Source organism: Anolis carolinensis, chromosome 5 (genome assembly GCF_035594765.1).
Source record: "Anolis carolinensis isolate JA03-04 chromosome 5, rAnoCar3.1.pri, whole genome shotgun sequence".
NCBI classification, from domain to species: domain Eukaryota; kingdom Metazoa; phylum Chordata; class Lepidosauria; order Squamata; family Dactyloidae; genus Anolis; species Anolis carolinensis.
Genome location: NC_085845.1, coordinates 158652346 through 158676688, shown reverse-complemented (window position 1 = coordinate 158676688; position 24343 = coordinate 158652346). Strand labels below are relative to the sequence as shown.

General features: G+C 39.9%; 1 protein-coding gene across 2 annotated transcripts in view; it reads left to right on the top strand.

Moving 5' to 3' along the window:
- ccdc59 (coiled-coil domain containing 59) overlaps window positions 1–23104 on the top strand; it is a 62184-nt gene extending 39080 nt beyond the window's left edge. The window contains exons 4-5 of one of the 2 annotated variants that reach the window (XR_010006768.1): window positions 10135–12932; window positions 19356–23104. Coding sequence is in view for 1 of the 2 variants with exons in the window: in XM_062982686.1 (XP_062838756.1) it covers window positions 10135–10197 (63 nt within the window). In the remaining variant the exon portion in view is untranslated. Of the gene's footprint in view, window positions 1–10134; window positions 14174–19355 lie in introns of those variants that run through there. The other variant, XM_062982686.1, reaches the window with a different exon arrangement.
- Window positions 23105–24343: the final 1239 nt, after the last annotated feature.

The following is a 24343-nucleotide window of genomic DNA, read 5'->3' as shown; positions in this document are numbered from 1 at the left end:
GCAGGTTTTTATTGTTGACACATTGCTCAGCTAGCTCACTGTAATTGCTGTCTGGTCTTGAAGGACTTTATATGACATTCTGCTTGCAGATGTAAAACAATGAATTGTCTTGAAACAATGAAGGAATAATTACAAAGTACTCAGAAATACATTACTGTGTATTCATATGTTGACAAGGTGCTGTGTGATGGGATGAGATTGTAATCTCGTAGGTACATGATGTCAACCACCAGAAAGCATGTTTGTCTTCTTAAAATGTATAGTAAGGCTTATTATAAAATCAAAAAATATTAGACTTTGGAGGGACCAGATGAGCCATCCAGTCCAACACCCTGCCATGCAGGAAAAACACAAAGTACTCCTGACAGATGGCCATCCAGCCTCTATTTAAAAGCTTATCAATCATGAAGTGAGAAAATTCTTGTTCATGCTTTCTGTAGTGAACTCTTCCCTTGCCCCCAACATCCTAAATCATTTAACTTCTAACAACTTAGCCTTAGCACAGCTGAAATAAAAAAAAACAAAGAAAAGTGTTTACCATAAAATGATTTCAAATTAGCAGTCTTCTCAAACTTGAGTTATCAAATTTGATATTCACAAAATTGCAGTTGGGGGTTCTGGTAAGGTCTTTCCAATACTGTCTGGTAGACATGTTGTATATTGTTCCATACTCACTATTGATGAGATATTTCAAAGAAACTCTACTGGGTTTCTCTTGGATAAGAAACCACTGGTGATTTGGTGCCATTAGTTAACTTATCACAGGTTTGTTGGTCAGTTGCTTAGGCTTCCTCCCTCTTGCAAAAAGATCCAAGTGATATCAACATCTGTATGTGCAGTGGTTTGAATATTGGATTGGGTTCTGGAATACCAGCATTTTAATGCCTTTCCAGCCACGGAAAATCACTAGGTGACACTAAGCAATTTTTTTAGTGTAAAGAATAAAGCAATGGCAAACCTCCTCTAAACAAATCTTACTAAGAAGCCCCTTTGTTAGATTTGTCATAAATCAGTTAAAAAGTAAAAAAGACAAAACTTTATTTAAAGCTTCAGAGCTCATTTTGCTGTAGATATTTGCAACTAAACCATGTTCCTCCCCTCTTTTATTCTACTTCTAGCTCTTTATGATATGGAAAATTGTAAATACCAGATTGAGCATAAACATAAACTTTAAAGTGAGGTAAAGGGTTTTATAGATGTTTAAACAAAAGGAATGTAGTTTCATAATTTTTCTTGATTATTATTCTTTTTGTGAAACACATAGCGTAAAAAAAAAAGCAGGAGAAACTGAATATAGGATGACACCAAACTTTCAGTTTGGGCTCAGACTGTACATGACAATGTCAGTCTATGTTTTCAGACCTGAGGCTGCCCCAAATACACAGGAGACAGCAAAGGGGTCATGTGGAGTAGATTGCAGTCCTATGCTGTTCTGACCCTCCAGTATCTGAGCCTGCCTGATGAAAAGTTATGTAAGGAGACAAACCCCAGGGAGATAAACTATAGAGTGGCAAGAGGGTTGAGTGAACTCTGTAAATGCAACTCTTTTTTTTCTTCAAATCCAACTATGTACATGCACCAGTCCTCTATGTGTTTTATGAAAGATCCGGGTTTAATGATAAGATCTATCTCCAGTGACTGTTCAGGGATTACTTGGATTCAGTCTAGAGCCTAGTGTAATGATTAATTTAAGCAGGCCATGATCTCTTCTGACCAATTCAAAATCAAATTGTCCTGTTTCAAAATCTGAAACCAAATTGAGATTCTGAAATTAGCATCTTTGGCTTTCCTATGGCATTGCATTAGTTGCTAAAGCAGAGTGTTGTCCCCCCGGATTTCCCCCCCCCCCACAAATACATTAAATTTGGAGATGTAGGAATGAGATCCTACATGAGGAACATGAGGAATGAGGAACTCCCTGCTAAAACTCACCCGCAATGGCACAATAGGTTAAACCCTTGTGTTGCTGGACTGCTGACTGAGAGGTTGGTGGTTTGAATCCAGGGAGAAGAGGTGAGCTCCCTCTGGCAGCTCCAGCTCCCCACGTGGGGATATGAGAGAAGCCTCCCACAAGGATGGTAAAACATCAAACTTCTGGTCATCCCCTGGGAAATATCCTTGTGACTTGCAGTTTCTCAAGTCGCTCCTGACATGAAAAAAACCTCTGCTAGTTAAGAAAATTGAATAATAGGCTGTTTGTACTATGAAATGATTACTGCAATTGACATTATTCTACCTGTGCTTATAATAAATAATAACTCTCTGCTAATGAATTTACAGCTTTGTAAGGGATGGAAGCTGATCATTTTCCCCACTGTTTTTCCTGGTTATAAAAAAAAAATAGCAAATTTGAACGCAATCTTTATTTCCAGCCACCAGGAAAAGTAACGGTTATACCTTACCATACTGTTGCTGGCCATCGAGCACCTGAAGCTGAAAAAGGCTACTCCTCCTTTCCTCTAGTTTAAGGCTGATCCTTTATCCACAGATGCTCATGAGAAATGCCGTTGGCACCTCTATTTCTGTTGTGTACCTAGGGGGCCATTGCAGAAGGAGATGCTGAATGCGGCCTTCTACAATATTAAAATAAATCAATATGGCAAGGGACCAGGGAATACACTGGTGTATGTCACTAAAAAGATACTGATTGTGGTAGTATGTTTGAGTGCTGGACTAAGACCCTAGATACCAGGATTTAAACCCCCACTCAGTCTTGGAAACCCACTGACCTTGGGTGAGTCACACTCTCTCAGTCTCAGATGAAGGCAAGGGCAAACCTCCTCCCAACAAATCTTGCCATGAAAACGCCATGATAGGGTGGCCTTTGGGTTGCCATAAGCTGGAAACAATGTGAAAACACACCACCTCCACCACCATCACCAAAAGAGTAAAATCTAAACAAAAATGAAAGAAACATCATTTAGCCTGTTTGTTTAATATTTGACCACAACAAATGTGCACTATATGAGCGGTTTCCTTCCCAGTTTTTATTATAATTTGCATAGAGATTTTTCTCTTCTTCCACAGAAAAGAAAATGCAACCTTTTGCTTTGGGTTGACACCTTATTGTCTTGTTCTTCAAACAGATGTATGTTTTCTTCCTCTTAAATCCCTTGACATGCCCTTTTAAAAACAATTTATCTCTTGTATCTGTTTCTCATTTTTGAGAAAGCTAGGCATTTTTTTTCCCCAGATGAACAGAAAAATGGACATTTTAGATGGCAAGAAAGCATCTCATTATCTTTTTCAGTTTTCACTGCTAGGTAGCTTCATTTTTCTTTTTGTCTTTGGAAATATACCACATGAGCCAGCTACACATTTACTTGAACAGCATAAACCATATGAACTGCCTTGTTAGATCAGAGCAAAGGCACATCTTTCTCCAATAGTTGTGTCTCTGAGAGTGCTCATAACAAGGTCAGAGGAATAATTCCACTCTTGTCGCCAGGATTTCAAAATGCTAGATAAATTGCCCTCACTCTGGAGGCTTCATTTTAAATAGGGCTTGGGGCAGGGACACAATTTTTTAGACTACAGCCTTCAGAACCACACAGTTAAAACCAGCAACTTTTCCAATCTGTGAATCTGGCCTGATAGTTCTTGATTGCAACAAATTTGTTTATACCTTTATGGAAAAGGCTATTCCTCGCCATCACCATTTCTGGAGCCAATCATTTCAAACTAAGCAGTTCTGTTTGTCACTTCTATTGGCCACAACACAACACTTCTGTACTAATTTTCTATGCTTAAATTTCAATTAAGGGGAGCTGAAGCAAAACAAGAAAATCAAGAAGTAGTATCTCTCCTTTCAGAGGTAACACTGTGTAACTTTCCACTATGCAGACAAAACAGTCTCACACTCCATCCATCCATCCACCTTTTCTCCCAATTCCAAGACAGATTGACTCCCATTATCTCAGTATACCAGTTAATTTTCATCAATTACTTTTCTATCCTGTCTTTCTTCCCATAATGTAAGGCAGCATTGATGGCTTTCCTCACCCTTAGTTTATTTTCACAACAACCCTTCAAAGAAAATCAAGCTAAGAGGAACTGACTCAAACCCACCCTGCAAGTTTTGTGGGTCAGTGTGATAAGAAACTTAATCTCCCAAGACTTAGGATACATCTGCACTGTAGATTGAATGCATTTTGACACAACTTTAACTGCCATAGCTCAATGCTACAATAATGAAATGTTGTAGTTTTACAAGGTCTTTAGTTTTCTCTGCCAAAGAATGCTGGTGCCTCACCAAACTACAAATTCCATGCTTCAGTTATGGGAGGGGGGTGGGTATTCTTATTTAGCAGGCAATGTTCCCTGAGAGAAGAGTAAAATATCTACTCCTGCAGTGTGCAGAAGCAACACTCCAATGTTTGATGAGTAGATATTCGCTATATGTTAGCTGTAACTCAATTCCTTTTGAGCTTAACTGGAACCATCACAGTAACAGAAAGGGGAAGATTTTCAGAGAACAATATATAGTTTTATATAGCTATCCCTGTTGGAATGAAGAACCATTGGGGGTAGCCCGGTTTTGAACAGGCAAGATTCAACTGTCATGATGTGCATCTGCTTCAGAATTTGCCATTATTGATGACTGACAAGCAGATAGCTCAAGTGTTCTTCTTGTTTTTGATCTTACCTAGCATCCTCCTCCTTTTAATGAAAGAGGAAAAATCCTTTTTTCAAATCCCCTTTCTTTTGGAATCTACAATTTCATAGCTTATATGTTTATTTTCCACAGAAAGAGGAAATTCTTTCTTGCATTAATAAATTATTGTAAGCGAGATTGAATTTAGGCAATTTATGAAGCAATGCCTTGAACAGTTGCAAATTAGTCATTTTGACTTTTCACATTTAAGGTTTTTATTTCCCCCTAAGCTGCACAGCAAAAAACCCCCACATAAAACCAGTGAGCATCAAGTGACCTTTGGAAGGAAACCAACAAAACATTAACAGTTTGAGCTGTATGTTGAATGCAGGCTATTTTCATTTTTTTCATAATCTTTTGATTATGCTCAGTGATATCTAAAAATATATTAGGAATCCATCTCAAATATTAGAAAACATGTTCCTGTGTAAAATGGTATATTGCCATTTTGTGAGGCATGGTTACTATGCCCTAAGCATTATTCTCTCACAAGCAGAACTGTTTTACCTTTATTTGCAAAGGCAATGATCAAAACAGGATCAACTGAACTCGGGTATGCTTCTGGAATGACTCTCCAAATGGAAAGATTCATTGCTCAACTGTAGAATGCATTTGCCATAATTCTACAGCAACTTGATAGAGCAAAATGTTCCACAAATGGTACCTCCTCTTCCCCTTCCCTATATTTTAATCCAAACTCTCAGCTTCTGGGGCATGATCTAAGAACCATTTAATGAGGAATGTCAGGAAGCACCAAAGAAGCTTTCACAACTGGAAGTATGTATGAGTCATCTTCTGGATTACCTGCAAAAACATAGTCAGATATCATGGCATGGGGCATGCTCCAGAAATGGCACATAGGCTAAATGTGTAGAGGCTTATTGTACAAAGATGTACTGAATATCCTTTTGCACATTTATTGCACAGTTTATGCCATCAACAGGTAAGAAGAAATGTTGAAGAGTGGAACAGATGTTGGTGGTCTCTCATTCTTTGGAGGCATTTAAATAGAAGTTGCATTGACGTCTTTCAGGAATATTTTAATGGTGTTTTCCTGCATTGCAGGGTTTAATTAGATGGGTCTTTTGACTCCTTCCAACTCTAAAAATCTTCCCTTTCTGCTCGCATGCTGTGCACGGGGGCAGGCATTAGATGGCATCTGGGTGCAAGCTGAGAAGGAGGAAGAACTATCACCCTCCCAGAGGGCCATAGAATTTCCTTTCTCCTGGCAACAAAGCAGCAGCCCAAATGATCTTGTTGAAAGAGATATCCAGGTTCAAGTAGACATTTCTTCCTACCACAATAAGAAAAGTCGATATGCTAGTATAATGCAAGGTTACACCAGCATATGCTATCAACAGGATCCCAGTCGATATTTGCAGACGTTTTACACAAGCAATGCTAGCCCTTGAAAGAAGGTAGATGAGTATAATATTTCTCATATATATTTTTTAAGGATGGGATCCCATGTGCGTGTTACCTCTCCCAGAACTCATTTTTGCTCGACAGAAGCCTTGACCCCTTGCCATTCCATTGCTTGTGGATAGTGAGAGGGATCAGAGAAGCACCTAATTATGTTCCCATATCAAATGCAAAATAAGGACTTCTTCCACCAAGACCTACTGGGGTTTTCAAGAGATCTCAATGGATGATGTCATTGGTCTATGTCTAATTCTAGGTACACAGCTAGTGCTTTTCTGACCTCCACCAGCAAATGAATGGTCGGGAAGGGATGTTAATGTAATGGGGTGAATAGTATATGGAGGGGGGGATGCTGAATATCACAAAGAATGAAAGAAAATGCTGACTCCTGGAACAACAACAAAAGACATACAGAAATGTAAGGTAGACTATGTCAGTAATGGGATGTCAGCCATAAAATGTGCATTTTAGTCTCAGCCACATTTTATTCTTTGGAGGTTTTGTAAAATTAAAAGCAGTAGGTAAATCTGACAGACAAATGTATGTGGTAAGCATCAAGAATAACGACTTGGGGGGCATGTAAGAGAAGGAGCCAATGCATCATAGTCTGGGAGCTGGAGACATATTATAGATCAGCACTCTCATTATTGTTTCTAGCTTCAGTCAGATCCTAGCATTGTCTGAGAGTTGCGCTATGTAAAACCTTGTACCTTTTTTAACCCCATCATCTGCAGACTGGTTTGGGCTGTGCATAAAGGCCTACAGATGGTTGGGAAGTAGGCTTGGACCTGAATCAGTTTGACTAAAAGTAATTTGTAATATTCAGTGTTCCGTTTCATGTAATCTCCTGAAAACAGAACAAGGAGGAGAGAACGGAAAAGCTCGGCAAAATAGATCAAAAGTGCTGGATTTATCAACTACTGGAGAGGATGGAGTTATATCTGCATTATACCTGAGGCAGGGATTTGCCACAAGGCTCCTGGAGAAGATCCTGCAGTGTCGTTTCTTCCTCCTTGGCAGTGGAAAAGTTTCCTAGGCTCCTCCGCCAGAGAGGGCTCTGCTGGGAACTTGCTTTCCCAGCAGCACTTGAATGGGATGGACATTAAGAACAAAGGATGCCCCCAGGCAAGAGGCGAAAACCTTTCCAATGCTAATTAGGGTGATTAACTGAAACATTAATGCTGGCTTCCCAATGACAAAGGATTCTTGCCACACCCTGGACTCTACACAGATATATATTCTTTCCTTTCCTTACTTAGTTTATCCATACCTCACAACCCCTGATGATGCCTGCCATAGATGTGGGCGAAATGTCAGGAGAGAATACTTCTGGAACATGGCCACACAGCCCGAAAGACATACAACAACCCAGTCTCTGAGTTTCTCTCAGAGCATGATGGGAGTTGAAGTTTTTTTCTCTGTGTGTGTTTCTCAGCCAATAAAAGGCCTGATTGTGTCCATGCTTTGATTGGCTGAGAATTGACACAACCGGCAATTAAAATTCCCAGAACCTTCTTTTGCAGTTTGTCTTATTTTAAATTTATTTATTTATTTATTTACAGTATTTATATTCCGCCCTTCTCACCCCGAAGGGGACTCAGGGCGGATTACAATGAACACATATATGGCAAACATTCAATGCCAACAGACAAACAACATACAGTAGACAGACTCAGAGGCATTTTTTAAAACATTTTTCCAGCTTCACGATTCCGGCCACAGGGGGAGCTGTTGCTTCACTGTCCAGTAGTGGCTGTACTTCCTCATTCCTTTCCTCGTGTTTTGCTGGCAGTTTTATGGTGTTGTAAATTAGTTAAATTAGCCTCCCACATAAAGCGTCCCTAAATTTCCCTAATTGACAGATGCAACTGTCTTTCGGGGCTGCATAGGTCAACAGCAAGCCAGGGCTATTAATGGTCGGAGGCTTAACCCGACCCGGGCTTCGAACTCATGACCTCTCAGTCAGTAGTGATTTATTGCAACTGGTTACTAGCCAGCGGCGCCACAATCTAAAAATCAGTAGATTGGTGAATTATTCTAAAACTTGGCAGACCTGCAGTTGTAAATGGAGTCTAAAACTTAGGTACGTTTCATGCAGATAGGCTTTAAAATGATAGAGGATTGAAATTTCCCATTGTAGCCAATGGGCCAAATCTTTGCCAAATGAAAATGGCAACATTCCTCCCGATTTGAGTAATTTCCCAGTAAACAGAACGAGAGGTTAGCTGAAAATGGACCCCAAAATGGCATGCCTTTTGGCCAAATTGCACACCTCTATTGGGAAGTACTTTATAGCATCGCATATTGATAATGGCATCAGGGAACTCCATGATGAGATCAATGAGTGTGTAAGTCAGTTGGGTTATGCTTAATAATCAGGAAAGTAGGGTTTAAACACATGAAAAAACATTCTGTTTCATAAAACATTATTACTAATGGACTTTTAGCAAAAGGTTTTACACTTCAGCTGGAATAATATCACCATCTGTGGGGTGGAAATTGTTTTCTTAATCACTCTTTCTGCTACTATCAACCTATTTTTATTACAAAAGCTTTTCCAAGTATGACACATGAATGCTGGACACTTGCAATAACATCTGCTAAAGAGGAAGAGATAATAATATAAATGGGAAAAGCCTACTTTTCTTATTTTTATTGAGCCCAATTATATGTATTTATAGCCTGGCGCTTAATGTTTGCTTTTTTGGCTGAAGCAGCCCTGTACTTCTGCTGTGATATAACCTTTTCTCTCCCCTCTCTAGTCTTCACCAAGCTCCTTCTAAACATAAACCAAGGTTGTTTCACCAATTCTCCTCCACCTCTCTTTTGTAAAAGGACTGGAATCTTGCATCATTGTGAGATCAGAGAACTCTGACCAAACCTATGCGGATATCTGTTGCATGAGACTTGTAATTGACTTTTTTATAACAAGTCCAACTTTCAATGAGAAAATATTGCAAAGCATTTATTGAAGGTAACATGCTAACAACATGCTAGCAGCTGTCCACTACACAATTCTCCCCATCTTTTCTCTGCAGTCTTCCACAGAGCCTGAAAATCTGCTTCTGTATCACATTCCTTTAGTTATTTAAGGCAATCTACCATATCACATTCCAATATTTTCTTCTCCAGGTTAAACATACTCAGTTCCCTAAGTTTCCAGAAGTTTTACTATCTTGGCCACCCTCATCCAGACTATTCTAGCTTGTCTGTATCCTTCTTGAACTGTGGTGTTTGGAACTGTACTTAGTATTCCAGGAAAGGTCTAAGCAAAGTGGAATAGAGTGCAACTATCACAACCCTTGATCTGGATACTATACTACGGTATAAGCAGCCTAGAACTGCATGTGAAGTGCACATAGGTGGTCACTGATTATGTATATAACTGAACATTAGTGTGTGTGTATGTGTGTGTGTATATATATATATATATATATATAGAGAGAGAGAGAGAGAGAGAGAGAGAGAGAGAGAGAGAGAGTACTGCTACTTAGTTTTTGCCTCTTTCTAGAGGGAGTGTTTTTGCCTTGTTTAATATTTTACTTTAAAAATGACAAAATAATGTCAGTAAACAGATGTAGGACTTTTTCATTTTATTAGTTTTTGCCCAGCTCTCCAAACTACCAAGGCCATTTTGAATTCTGATCTCATCCTATTGAGTATTAGCTATTCTACCTAATTTGATAAGCATATTGCGGGAGCCACTCATTCCTGATATTGGTTGGTAAGTATCAGATCAACATATGAACTACCCATCTTTCGCATTTATGTATCCAAAGGGTTCCTAGCTAATAGAATCCCAGTAATTGTAACCTAGTTACAATGCAAAAACTAAAAGCTTTTATATTCTACTTCATTTAGCTACCCTGAAAGTATCCCCAGCTGTTCTCTTTTTTTTTGTCTATGTATAATGTGCAGCATTCAGTCATAATCACTGTGAAGGTTTTTCAGTATCTTCTACTGATTACAGCCTTCTTGCCTTAATTCCTTACTCTCTATTGTTGTTATGTTCTCATTCCTCTGCCTCATATTCTTTCTTTATTCTTCTTGCTTCTAAGGTACTTATCAGCTTCACTACTTTGCTTGGCTTAGTCTATGTCCCTTCATCTCAACTGAACTGATAGCTTCCCCTTCACTTAAAGAAGATGTGCTGCAAACTGCTTTGTTTTCCAATAAACTGAACATTCTAAATTGTAACATCCACTTGGCAGTGAACATCAAAAACATCATTGCTATTCATACAATACAATATCGTGGAGCCTCCGGTGGAGTAGTGGATTAAAGCCTCATGACTTGAAGGTTGGGTTGCTGACCTGAAGGCTGCCAGGTTCGAATCCCACCAGGGGAGAGCTCCATGTGGGGACATGAGAGAAGCCTCCCACAAGGATGGTAAAAACATCAAAACATCCAGGCGTCCCCTGGGCAACGTCCTTGCAGACGGCCAATTCTCTCACTCCAGAAGCGACTCAAGTTGCTCCTGACACGGAAAAAAATATATAATATCTACGAACACGAGGAAGTGTGTCCTGCTTAAGACCAGCATTTACAACAGAGAATACTACCATTATGACTACAAAGTATCCAAAGACATTTGTAAGCAAAGTTCAAGTGGGCTGAAACAACTCAAAGACCAGCACAGAGAAATAAGTTTTCTGACGGGGCAGATAGAAGACAGGTCTTTGGGTTACAAAAGCTACATTTCAATTAAATCACAAAATTCAGAGTATAGGGTTGTGTGTTTTTGAGGGGCCAAAGCACTCTTCTATCCTTCTTTTATCCCAAGGTCTCAAGTTTATAATTTTACCACCATGGAGCTTTGCAAAGGTTTCTCAAGGCAATGAAATACCAAGGTATTCTTTCTCTGCTTTAGACGTGCAAATTGAAGTCAAGCATTATAATGGTTATAAAAGGAGCCTGTGAGATATTGTGTGACCAGATTCAACTTAGAGTAATGTATTTGCAATGCCATGGCAACTACAAAAGTACGTTTCAGAAGTACCTTATGTAGCTTTTAGTACACAATATGCACCAAGGTTCCGTAAAGTAATGAAACAGTAAGTCCTGTGGGTGAAGGACACAAAAATGGAATGCAGTGCCTAAACTTATAATAAACACTAATCTAGGTGCTTTTTAAGAAATGACAAGAAGGGAAGACTGTTTTTGTGAAGTTCTATTTTTGTTTCAGTTTTTGAAGTTAATGAGAAGGGAAGAAAACCACATTCCTTCCTCATATTTCCAGGAGGAACTGTGGGTGAATATCTGGTTAGAAATGTTAACAGTTTTCATTACCATTAAAAAATGACTGTATATTAAGTATTTGGTATCAAAATGCAGATTGTAGATTTGCCCATCTCTTCATTATGTTTGGAAGCAACAGATTGGATGTACACTTGGTTTGTGGTCTAGCAAGTGCACCAATCTGTATGAGGGATTATACCTCAAGCATGAGATATAGATTCCTAATAGGTTTATCATTTTTGGGAAAAATTACAGTGAATTTGTAAAACTACCATTATTTTTTTAATAAAGCCAAACCAAAAAGAAAGAACAAACACAACAGGATAGGGAGATTGATTATAAAAACTCATGGTAAGACAAGTTTACCATTGTTACAATAGGGCAGCAAGTATCATATTTTCAAACATACATGCATACTTACCGATACATTTGTGGGAAAATATGCACATTTTCTGTGCCTTCACTCATCAAAATAACTCATGTTGATGAATTCCACCCACCCAACTTGATTAAATTCTGAGTTGATTCATTCTCATGTGGTACATACCTACACATATTGAGCTTTGCTACATGGACAAAAGAATAGATATGGTTCTATTTTGTATAATGTTTTATTATGAACAAATTGTTAGTGAGAGGAGAGGCAACAACTATTTTTAGATGCTCCTTCACCTTGGATTTCTGCAGATGTGAACTCTTCTTTGTTCATTAGCCTATAATAATCCACAGTATTAGTCCCAGAAATAAACCAAGGACTGTATCTTCTAAATGAAAGGGTAGGAAAATCGTGATTCTGCAGATGTTGCTGGATGATAACTCGCATTATCCCTAGGAGTAGCCCATGTTATCTTGGACATGTGAATTAGAGTCCCACCTTGAAAGGCCATGGATTTTCTGCCTCTGATTCAATAAAAAAATTAAAACACAGTTCTTCACCACTTTAAAAAAATATGCCTGGAACCAGTATTGCTGATTTTGGGAGCTGGAGTTATGCATTCCTCTTCCTGATTATGCATTCCTCTTCCTGATTAATTTATTAGGAGGATTTTTTTAAAAAAAATACAATCCTTTTGGTTACAGTGAGCCATGAAAATCTCATGTATGCTCAAAAATCTTTATTTCAGAAGGCTAAAATATAGAAAGATAGCACTTGGCTTTTGCATGTCCTCTCACCTGCCATTTTCCTCCCTTTGATGCACCCGCTGGGAAAATTTCTAAGGGCACCTAAGTGAATGCTAATGTAGTCATTAATCCTTGGCAGGAAATATTCTGTCTCATGTTGCCTTCTTTAACAGGAAGGTGTAAACCTTTTTGTGGGACTTCTGTTTCCAAGTTATTTGTTGCAAATCAGCATCTTCATAGGCTTTATCCAATCACCAACTGAAAATTAATGACATAATGTTTCTCCTATCTGCCTTGTGTCAATGGAACATTAATCAATGTAGTTAATCCCCCTCCCTCCTACAGCCCCTCTATGCACCTTTAGCATTTGTTAAAGAAGGCTGGAACAACTACTGGTACACACTGTTTCTGTTACAGAAAATTTGAGTACAATGGACAGAGGGGAGTCCCCAGGCATTGAATACCCAAATATACCATTGAGGAGTGTGGAGGAAGGGTAATATTTTTTCATCTTTTTTGTCAAATTGCTCACAAAACATTGCCTACACCATTAACTTCAGTGCTTAAACAGGATCCTTACCACTTCAAACTTGCATGATTTCATTTGGTTTTTGACTTGCAAATAACATAATCCACCAAAACTGACATCAGAATCAGACTCCCTAGGTTAAACTCCATAAGAAAAATGTAAGTTTCAATACAATTTATAATGTTTCTAGGTATATAACAACTATGATAATTTGTGCTTGCTTTAAAAAGTTTATATTTTAATTTCTCCTCAACTATCGAGTATTTCTTGAATAATCAGGTACCAGATTAAAGGTACTGGGGGGGGGGGGGGGTGATAGTGGTACATAATACATTTTTGTCTGCACAATACTGATTTACTAACAGATTAAACTAAACCTTTAGATTATTTATACAAAAATTAAAATTTGTTAAAAGAATTAAAAGAGTTAAAAGAAATAATATAAATAAGAACAATTAAGGTGAAATTTTAATGAAAAAGAGCTGGAGGAGAAGACAAAAAGAACATGGAATAATACAGAAAATATAAGAAGATTTGACTATTCGGTTTTTTAATTAGATGACAATACTATTCCTCTTTTTGTTATAAAGGATATATGGAATTTGTAACCTTTTTAACACTTTAATGTCTGTAAGGGTAATAAAAAGGTAAAGGTAAAGTTTTCCCCTGACCTTAAGTCCAGTCATGTCTGACTCTGGGGGGTTGGTGCTCATCTCCATTTCTAAGCCAAAGAGCCGGCGTTGTCCATAGACATCTCCAAGATCATGTGGCCGGCATGACTGCATGGAGCACCGTTACCTTCTTGCCGGAGCGGTACCTATTGATCTACTCACATTGCCATGTTTTCAAACTGCTAGGTTGGCAGAAGCTGGAGCTAACTGCTCACGCCGCTCCCGAGGTTTGAACCTGGGACCTTTCGGTCTTCAAGTTCAGCAGCTCAGCGCTTTAACACACTTCGCCACCGGGGTAATAGAGATGAAGAATTAGATGTAACAACTATAATTTTGTACAATGTCTTTCCCTCCATCCCCTCAACCTCCCTATTCCATGGTGGCATACTAGATATTTGTAAAGAGTTAACCTACTAACAATAACTCCATTACTCCTACCCTCCTTTTCTCCCCCTTTTTACTCAACTGCTCAATTTCCTGCTTTTATGTGAAAAAAAATCTGGAAATATTAAATAAAATATTATAAAATATATAGAATGAGTCATAGAATTTAAATTATTGTGTGTTATGAACTTACTCTTCATGATTTGCTAAAAAAATTTAAAAAATGTTTCAACCACACCTCCTTTTTCTGGCTATGTGTCTGCTTTCATACAATATAATTCTTGTATTTATTTACAGCATACCTCACAATTAGAGGTTTATTTTTCCCCATTCATTCACTTGACAGGATAACAAGTGACTTTTTAGATTCTTTGAACAATGCTGCGAATATTTTAAGAACAAAATCAGTTTTGATTAGAACTTCCTGCTCTATGAATAAAATTTATGTCACATTCCCTTAGACCCTGACAGTGTCAACATGACAATTTTTGTAATGTGGTTCACAAGATATTTTCTCTGTCATGTCCCATTTGGCAAAACAGGCAACCCTGAAATCCTCCAAAGATAAATGACTGATACCCTTCCAAGCCTAAAGGGTGCAACAATGATTAGTATGACAGATGTGTTTTTTGAGGTCAGGAAAATACTCTGCAGAGTACATTTTTCCTCAAGTCTGTCGAGGTTAACAAAGCAGAACAGAGAAAATTGTAGCCCTATTGAAATCTTTCCTGTTGGCCAGCCTTTAGACCAAGTAGCCATGACTAGTCAGACAACAGTAATAAATATTTCCAAATTTAGGGTTATGGCTTTCTCCTTATGCTTTAAAAATCTTAGAATTCTATCAAGTTTGAACGTAAGATTCTGCAAGTGATTGGCTGTTTGCCTACATTCATAATTTACGTTTTTATTCACCTGTTTCTGTGTGTTCTGTTCAGGGCCGGCCCCACTATTGAGGCCCCTGACGCCGCCGCCTCGGGCGCAGGCCCGGGGGGGCGCCGTCAGGCTGGGCGGGAGGCGGGGCACCGCCCTGACGGTGCCCCGCCTCCCGCCCAGTGCGCCCTGGCCCGTCTGGCCTTTCCTAGCTGGCCAGACTGCAGCGGAGGTCCCTGCAGGCCGCAATCGCGGCCTGCAGGGACCTCCGCTGCAGTCTGGCCTGCTACAAAAGGCCAGACGGGCGAGCGGGAGTAGCGTGGGAGGCGGGGCCAGCTCTGACGCCGCTCCCCCCCCCCGCCCAGCGTGCCTTGGCCCTGCCTCCCACGCAGCGTGGGAGGCGGGGCCAAGGCACGCTGGGCGGGGGGGGGGGAGCGGCGTCAGAGCTGGCCCCGCCTCCCACGCTACCCCCGCTCGCCCGTCTGGCCATTTCTAGCAGGCCAGACTTCAGCGGAGGTTTCTCCAGGCCGCGATTGCGGCCTGGAGGAACCTCCGCTGAAGTCTGGCCTGCTACAAAAGGCCAGACGGGCGAGCGGGGGTAGCGTGGGAGGCGGGGCCAGCGCTGGCCCCGCCCCCCCGCCCAGCGTGCCCTGGCCCCGCCTCCCACGTTGCGTGGGAGGCAGGGCCAAGGCACGCTGGGCGGGGGGGGGGGGAGCGGCGTCAGAGCTGGCCCCGCCTCCCACGCTACCCCCGCTCGCCCGTCTGGCCATTTCTAGCAGGCCAGACTTCAGCGGAGGTTTCTCCAGGCCGCGATTGCGGCCTGGAGGAACCTCCGCTGAAGTCTGGCCTGCTACAAAAGGCCAGACGGGCGAGCGGGGGTAGCGTGGGAGGCGGGGCCAACTCTGGCCCCGCCCCCCCGCCCAGCGTGCCCTGGCCCCTCCTCCCACGCTGCGTGGGAGGCGGGGCCAGGGCACGCTGGGCGGGGGCGGGGCCAACTCTGGCCCCGCCCCCCTCACTATTCGCCCTGGCCCCGCCTCCCACGCAGCGTGGGAGGCAGGGCCAGGGCACGCTGGGCGGGGCCATGGCGCCGGTGGCGGGGGCGCTTCTCAGCACCCCCGCTTCACATCAAAAAATATCTCCGGCCGGCCCTGGTTCTGTTATAACAGTTGCTATGGCTACACTCTAATCTCACACTGCAGATATTGACACTGTTAGGCATAGGACAAAGTTACGGTATTGCTGATGAACCCTTTGACATACATTTCTCCTTTCCATCTATGCAAAATACCACTGTTAAATCATGGCCAATAGACCTACAGACCTGCCCATATTACTCAATTATGAAGACATTGACAGTCATTTCCACAGTAAATCAGATTGCTGTGATTTGCATAGCTCACTCTTTATTACTTTTATGATATCATTCTCCTTAATTGCCCAAGTCAGCTCAGTTTTAGCTTCATCCAAACTAGGGTGAGCACAGGGTATCTCTCCCCCTCCCCATTCCATTCATTGGATATCATCCAATTTTAAGTATTGGGGTTTGATTTCTATAGTCTGTCACCAAACATAAAGTGTTATTTAGGTTTTCAGGTGTGCATTTGGGATTAATTAAATCATGGCTGGCATCCTCTTAGTGTGACATAATGAAGCCAAACCTGTACCACCATAACTCATTTCTTTGTTATTTCAGAGGTCAGATTTTTGTTCTTAATGCACAAGGATCAAAAGCCACCCAATCTAGCTTTTCAACAGTTGCCTCCACTTTCTGGAACTCCCTTCCATAGCTTGCTCAGCTGGCACCTTCTGGCTTTGCTTTCTACAGGGCCCCTAAAGCTCTCCAAAGATGTATCCAGTTAAAGAAAGACAGCTGGACATATCTGTTTTCTTCTCCAATCCCACTCTGTGCTAATATGGAAATGACCAACTTGGGAGGGTATAGCAAAGAAAGGTAGGATTGGGGAATTACACTAGGAGATGTACTGTAACTATAAGAGGAGATCTTTTGTTGCAGGATATCACCCCATGTTTGGCAGGAGGTGGCTTTCTAGTGACATGACAGGCCCATCTCTACCATGTACACAAACCTACAACTTCTCCTATTACAGTGTTTCTCAACCTGTGGGTCCCCAAATGTTTTGGCCTTCAGCTCCCAGAAATCCTAACAGCTGGTAAACTGGATGGGATTTCTGAGAGTTGTGGGCCAAAACACCTGGGGACCCACAGGTTGAGAACCACTGTCCTATTAGAACATGTGATGTCCTCATGCATACAACCTTGTGAGAAATGTTGAGAACCGGAGGACATGTGAGACAAGGTTTTCAATTAGTTCCCATATGAGTGAAAGTTTCCTACACATCATCTAATGATGTATACATGATGTATACAGTAGAGATGAAGTCTGATGCCTTTGTACTGTGACCCGTGTATTCTTTGAATTGCAAGCTGACATCCAGTAAGATATTGATCTTACTGGATGTGAACTTGCAATCAAATTATTACTATGGAGTATACATTGTTTGGATTCTAAATTAATTTATATTGAAACTAGTTTTAAATGTTTCAAGCTGTTTTGGATATTGTTTCATCTCTTATGCATCACGTTAAGAGCTACACGCTCATGAGCTGAGAGGCAATAAACACTTTTCAGAAACACTATAATCATGAATATATTAACATGTCTGGGACTGGTCCTTTTAAAACCTTGTGACTGGATCCCACCCAAAAAGAAAAAGAAAATGTCTCTCTACTCTTTTTCCAATAATGGGATTGTTTTACCTCCTATGCCTTTGGAGCACCCTAACCACTTGACCTATCTACAATGAAATTTGCACAGCATAGAAATTTCTCAATTGGAAATGTTATCCCCCTAATTCACCCTCTATTTATATCCAAGACCCTTATTCCTGATGTTTATGCAATTGCCCTTTTCTCCAAGGGCATACACCCCTGAACTTTCAGCCTCTTGTCTATCCTTGATTAAGAGGTCTGAAAAGTGAGACTAATAACTTGGCCTTTGTACATAGCAACCTCTCTTGCTCATTTTTGCTAATGATAGGTTAACTATGAATTAGCATCTTAAAAAAGATACCCAGTGCAGTTCACTGGCAACGAATACTGTTCATTTGGAAGTATAACATCCAGCAGCAGCAAACCTTAGACTTGGGGATAAACCTTCTGTCTTTTCTTAAGGATCCACACTGGCAATTTGCCAGTCTTCTCTTGTTTTTTAGGAGGCTAAATGTCAAATTGATTGCAAGAGAGTTGGATTCTCTTGCATTTTAAAATATCAGTACTCAATTTGATGAAACTGCTCAGTGAGAAACGTTCCTGCTTAAAACATGCATTTATTTATACATAGAGACATACCCTTCTACTGTAACTAATAATGATTAACCTTCATACATGTAGTGGCTTGAACATTGTTCTAGGATTGTGAAAGACTAGGATTGAAATCCCTACTGATCCATGGAAACCCAGTGAAAGACCTTGTGCCCCTCCTCCTCTCCGAGGACACATTCCTTAAGCCCCTGAAAAGGAATTTGGACTAAAAATTATAAATAACATAGCCAGGAAGATATCATAGGGGGCAAGGGGGCAATGCCCCCCCCCCAAAAAAACAGCCTATAGATTGCAGTTCTCCTCACAACACATCAAACTATTTCCAATTTTATCTGCAGTTCCTCTCAAAATAGTGACAGGAATTGCCAGTATGTCGCTTCTCATTACCATTTTGAGATGGACTACAGAGGAAAACTGGGATATTTAACAGCAGTATGAAATTTTAGACCACATGTGGAGATGGAATGGGGACATTTCCATGTGTTTTCATGCTTTAGAGGTGGGCTTTTAAAGTGGCTTTTTAAAAGGGGAGGGGGCTTCAAAATTGCAGGGGTGAAAGGGGAGGGACAATTTTAACAGAAAGTGAATTTTCACTTCCAATTTTTATTGTGGAAAACCTTGGGACTAAAACAGGCACCCAAGCTACGAAAATGGCAAACAATGACCAGTCATGTCCCTGGGGCCTTGTCAGCTACTACATCCCACTAGAGTGGACCCATTAAATCAAGGTGAGCTGAGAAAGCATGCACTTAAATGCTACTATTTCAGTGGATCCATTTTAGTTAGGACTAGCAACTGGAATTAGGCTAAGGTCACATAGGCCTATGATGATCCATATTTGATATGCCTCATGCCTGCAGAAAGGAGCCCTATAACCAGCAAATATGATCCATAAGATGTTTGCTGCTCCAGGTTCTGCAAACCTGAGGGTTGTCAAGCTTCCAACAGGCTACAAAATATGATGGCGCTTCTGCTGGAATGGCATGAGTTCCAGTTTCCCTTTGTTTGGCTTCTTTGCCCATAGTTTTAGAGCAGTTACTTTTATGTTAGTTTATAAGGGTGAAGTTAAGGGAAACTCTTCTTGTTTTGTGTCACCCATTTTATTTGCTCTTTTTTTCTGAAGAAACAGACGTGTCTTCAGTCAGTCCCAGAGTTCCAGGCTTTGACAAGCCATCTCAAGTCAATACCTCAACCAGTTACCTTAATTGATTACCTCAACCAGTTACCTCAACCAGTATCTTTCACCAACCAACAGTTAAAAAGCAACTGGTTATCACCTTTGGGTAAAAGGTATCTCAGAGGCCTCTACACCAGAGACTGAGAACAAGGAAAATTGTCGTCTATTCTCCTCAGGAAAACAGTCATCTATTCTCTTCAGGAAAGCTGTTATCTATTCTCCTCAGGAAAGCTGTCATCTTCAACTCCTCAGAAACATCCATGTCTGGAAACTTCAGAATCATTAAGTTATCTTTCAAGTTTTAAATATGAACTCTGTTGTGGGGAAACCAAGTTAGTGTCTGGGTGGAATTAAACCCAAGTCCTGTTAATAAATCATTATCATTTCACTAAAAGCAACAGTGTGGGCATTAATTCTTTGGGGTTCCTTGTTCTTAAAGAAGTCCAGCATCCCCCAAGCTGACAGAAAGTTTAGACATGTTAACGCCAAAGTTACCTTAACAGCAGCTTAACAGAACAAACATAATGCTGTACTTAATAGCTTCCCTAGAAAATCTGCATAAATTTCTACTCATATCAGCCTCTATCATGTTCTGGGGATCGTAATTATCCTTTACCCCTCATTCATTCTGGTGTAGCTCTGCTTAATACCTTTGCATGTTTCCCCTCAGCTTCTTTAATCATCCTCAGCCATATCTCTCCTTTTGTCTTCTTGGCATGGGACCAATTCTCACTTCCTGCCAAGTGCCATAGATACTACAAAATGCTTGTCCTGCAGTTGTAACTTTGTTACTTGATATAGGCAGCAGCAGAGCTTGCTTTGAACAGCTTTCTATAAATAGAATAGGGATGCTGTAATAGCTAGCCTACTGCTTCTGCCAGACAGATTTTCTCTCTCCTGATTGGAATCCTGAAGTGACTTCTCCAGCAAGCAGTCATTTTAGGGTACTTGATTAGTATTTTACATTGTTCCAAACAATGATATACTGTACTTATGAATGTACATTTTATCCTTATATTGTTCAATAATTTTTCCCATGTCATACCATGACTCTCAAATTGTTATATCAAATTTATTTTCTTTTGTGTTTTAACTTGATTGCGGAAATTTTGAAGCATGCTTTCTGTTGCAAATATTTTTCTGGAGTAGAGGAAATTATATTTTGCAAATAATTTGTTTATGCATGCATATGTAAGTGAAGTATGAAGAGATATATCCACACAAATAAATACATATATCCTTCTATTCTAAACAGAAGCAGGAGCAATAACATTACTTAGCAATTCTACAAGTTAAATATCTTTCAAAGTGATGATGTTTTGAGGTTTCTTGGTGTGCATGCCATCTGTGCCCCCTGAACTACATTGCAGTGTGACTTCAACAAAGAGCAGCTTCATGGTTTATTAATATCTATTTTGTAACCCACCCACCTTCAAATTGGCCATAAGAAAGCCACACTTGATGTGGCCTGCCCACAAGAGATAAAAAGAATTTGGAAGATTAAACAGAATCCTTGCAAGAGCAGACTTACTGAATTCCAGGGAATTTGCTATATTATTACTTAGGTGTTGTTACAGACCAAGCTGATTTTGTCACCAATATTAAGGCCAAAAAAATATACCCTTCAAATGAGCCTCTGTCTTTTCTGGATTTCATTTCTGTTTCTTCATCTTCATCCAGTCTATTGTGGATGCCAGGCACTACTTTGTAAGCCAAAAGGTTCACTTGCAATTTAATGGATACAGTTGGCTATCATCAGAATATTGTCATCAACAAAAAGCAGCCTCTTCTAGTAGGTTTGTGTGCACATGGAAAGTGCAGGAAACAAAATAGAACTCTAAGGGACTACACAAACCAGTAGTCACAGAGTTGAACAGGAGTTACCCAGCAACACTTTCTGGCCTTATCTCTCCAGGCTCGAACAAAGCACTGAAAAACAATGCCTCCTAGTCCTATTCCAGGAAAATGTCCTAGAAGGTTGCTATGGTTAATGGTGTCAAAGGACCCTGAGAAGTCCAACAGGGCCAACAGAAACTTCTGCTCAGTCTCAGTGTAGGTATCAACTAAACTTACAAAGGCCGTCTCTGTCCCATCATCAGTTATGAAACCAGATTGAAATGGACCAAGATAATCAATGAAACTCTAAAACTTGCATGTTACCACATGTTCCACTACCTTGTTCAAAAATGGAATGTTGGACACTGGACAATAATTATCCAGTACAGAAGTATCTGCTTTAATAGAGCTTTAATAGAGTATCTGCTTTAATAGAGCTTTAATAGAGTCCTTACAACCGCCTTCTTAAGGTATTCTGGAACCCTCCTTGTGATGAAGAATTAGTAACTCCATTCATCAAATTGGCTAGTATGCTTCTGGACTGTTTAAAAAACCAAGAAGAGGAAGATCTAGCATGGAACACAGAAATGAATTCATGACATAAAGGAAATTTCTAGCTATTTTAACAAAGTCGCATCCTCAAGGCACAGTGATCAGATAGTCACTCATAAAATACTCCTAGGATTGCAAGATGGACCTATTCCCCACTTCTTCCCCATTTCCCTTCTTGCATGTTTTCCACAGAAAAGACATTGTTTTGGCTTCTTGCCCTTTCCAAAGTTTTATCCCTAAATAAATCATTAAATGGGATAGGTTTCAGCTCCATAAACTGCACTGAGAAGCTCACTTCATCTGAAGAAGTAGCTAAACTAGTCAAAAAGACAGTTGTGTTGCTCCAACTACAGCCAAGTGTAGTCTACATTCCTGTGATAAAACCTGCTGTGCTTTATGCATTTGTTCCCCTCCCCACGAAAGCCTGAAGCTTTGATACAACATGACATGCATAATAAGCTACCAAATTTTCATAGGTGAGAAACCAAGATGCAAATATAATGCTCTATTCCTGCAAATGCTGTACTCATCTTGTAATAAAAAATTCCCAGATGATTTGATATTACCGTATTTAATTAAAATATAAACTGTAGAACACAACATAAAGATTATAATATATAATTCAAAAAGTTATATGTATTAGAAAAAAAATCTAATGCCAAGCAAAATGCCCATTCAAATGTGAACAAAAAGAGGAGAATGCCTGCATTTCTATCCACACTGAACACTGAGCAGATGTAACAGCAAATAACCTCCTAGCAAGTGCACTGTCTAATATAATCAGAATAACAGGAAGCCAAAGACTCCAACTAGACCTGGGATGATGTCATATCTAAGGTCTCTGTTTTGATTGGATTACATAAAGGAAGCCCTATCAGCATCTTTGCTTTTACTGGACAGCTGATAGGGTTGGGCAGAGCTAGGAAGAGAATATAAGAAGCCAAGAGGCAGTAGCAATCAAAATCTCTGCATGCATTTAGACCTCACTCTGGTTTCAATTGTGTGCTTTTGAATTCTTCTTCCATTATTTTTAGTTATAACATTTTAATTGCATTTAATCAATTTAAGCCACATTGAGTCTCCTCAAAGTAATAAAGTGGGGAATAATAATAATAATTTTATAAGGCAATCCATTTAATGATTTTAATGATTGTTTTTACTGATGTTGATGTTTTTTACTGGGATAATTTTTTTATTGCTTTGTTACTGTTATTTGTTTGTTTTATAGGGCCAGGCCCCATGTAAGCCACGCCAAGTCCCTTCGGGGAGATGGGGTGGGGTATAAAAATAAAGTTGTTGTTGTTGTTGTTATTATTATTATTATTATTATTATTATTATTATTATTATTTGTTTGTTTTAATATTATTTCTAGAACCTTGTTGGTGACATGCATTAGTGTAATCTCAAAATATGTTTGAATAATTATGTTTTGGTTGTAGCAGATTGGGACATCTACCACCTCCTTCCACAAAGAACACTCAGGAGATCCAGAAGGAGGATGTTATCTTCATTAGCCCAATGGCAGGCACACAGTTAGATAACATATGGCCAATCCTGTCTGTCTACCATTGGCCACTACATGGCTAAAGTGTGTGCCCAGGCAGCACAAAGCTAGGTGGCACACCCAGAAAACTGGAGGAGGAGTGGGATTATGTCTGGTAGAACTTTATGCTCCATCAGATTCTTGCATGTATTTTCTGTATTTGGTTTTTCTAAATTATACTGCAATGTTTTCAGTATTTCTAAGGCAAAATGGACTATATCTCAAAAGGAGTCTCAGGAGAAGATATTTTAATCCAAGCACCTGAGCTCCAACTTTTTACAAAAATCTGTTCTTTACCCAATTTTCTAGATGAGGCAGGGGAGCTGTCCAGCACTATGAACAAGATTGAGTGATGAACAGTAGAGTAGCCATCCAAGAGATTCTAGAACTAAGAGCTAGCCCATCTATGTGTACCACTTATAACTTCTTGAACAAAATAAATAGTTCTCATGATTGGCCCTATTATTTTCCCCACACTTCCTAAATTAAGAGTTCATTTACCCTCTGGATCTTGTCCGATCTTTCCACTGTTCTGAAATCTGACTCAAGTTTTGTTTTGTTTTTTTGCCACATCTAGGTACTAGAATCTCATGAGTGATGATTGGGTTGTGGAATTGGAAAAATGACCACTAATGATGCATCAGTTTCCAAAGTTCTTCCATTTTCTATCTGAATCTTTTTCTGTGATATGGTTTCAAGGTGTCATTCAGGGTATTCTAGTTTTGCATGGTTTGGGTATATTCTAGGACCTTATTCCTGAACTTTTCTCTTGAGGGTAATAGATACTTTACATAGAAATCATATGACATAACACAGGCTACAATTCATGACCTTACTCCTAAATATGTCAATAGTATATTCATAAATGAGAAAGACTTATCCAAGATATCAGAAGAGAAGTCAGCAAGCAAGACAAGAATTTGGAGATATACCTGAGACTCCACATATCTGTAGCACATTTTTAATAACTGCAAACAGAATTACATCATAGAGTCCCTATAT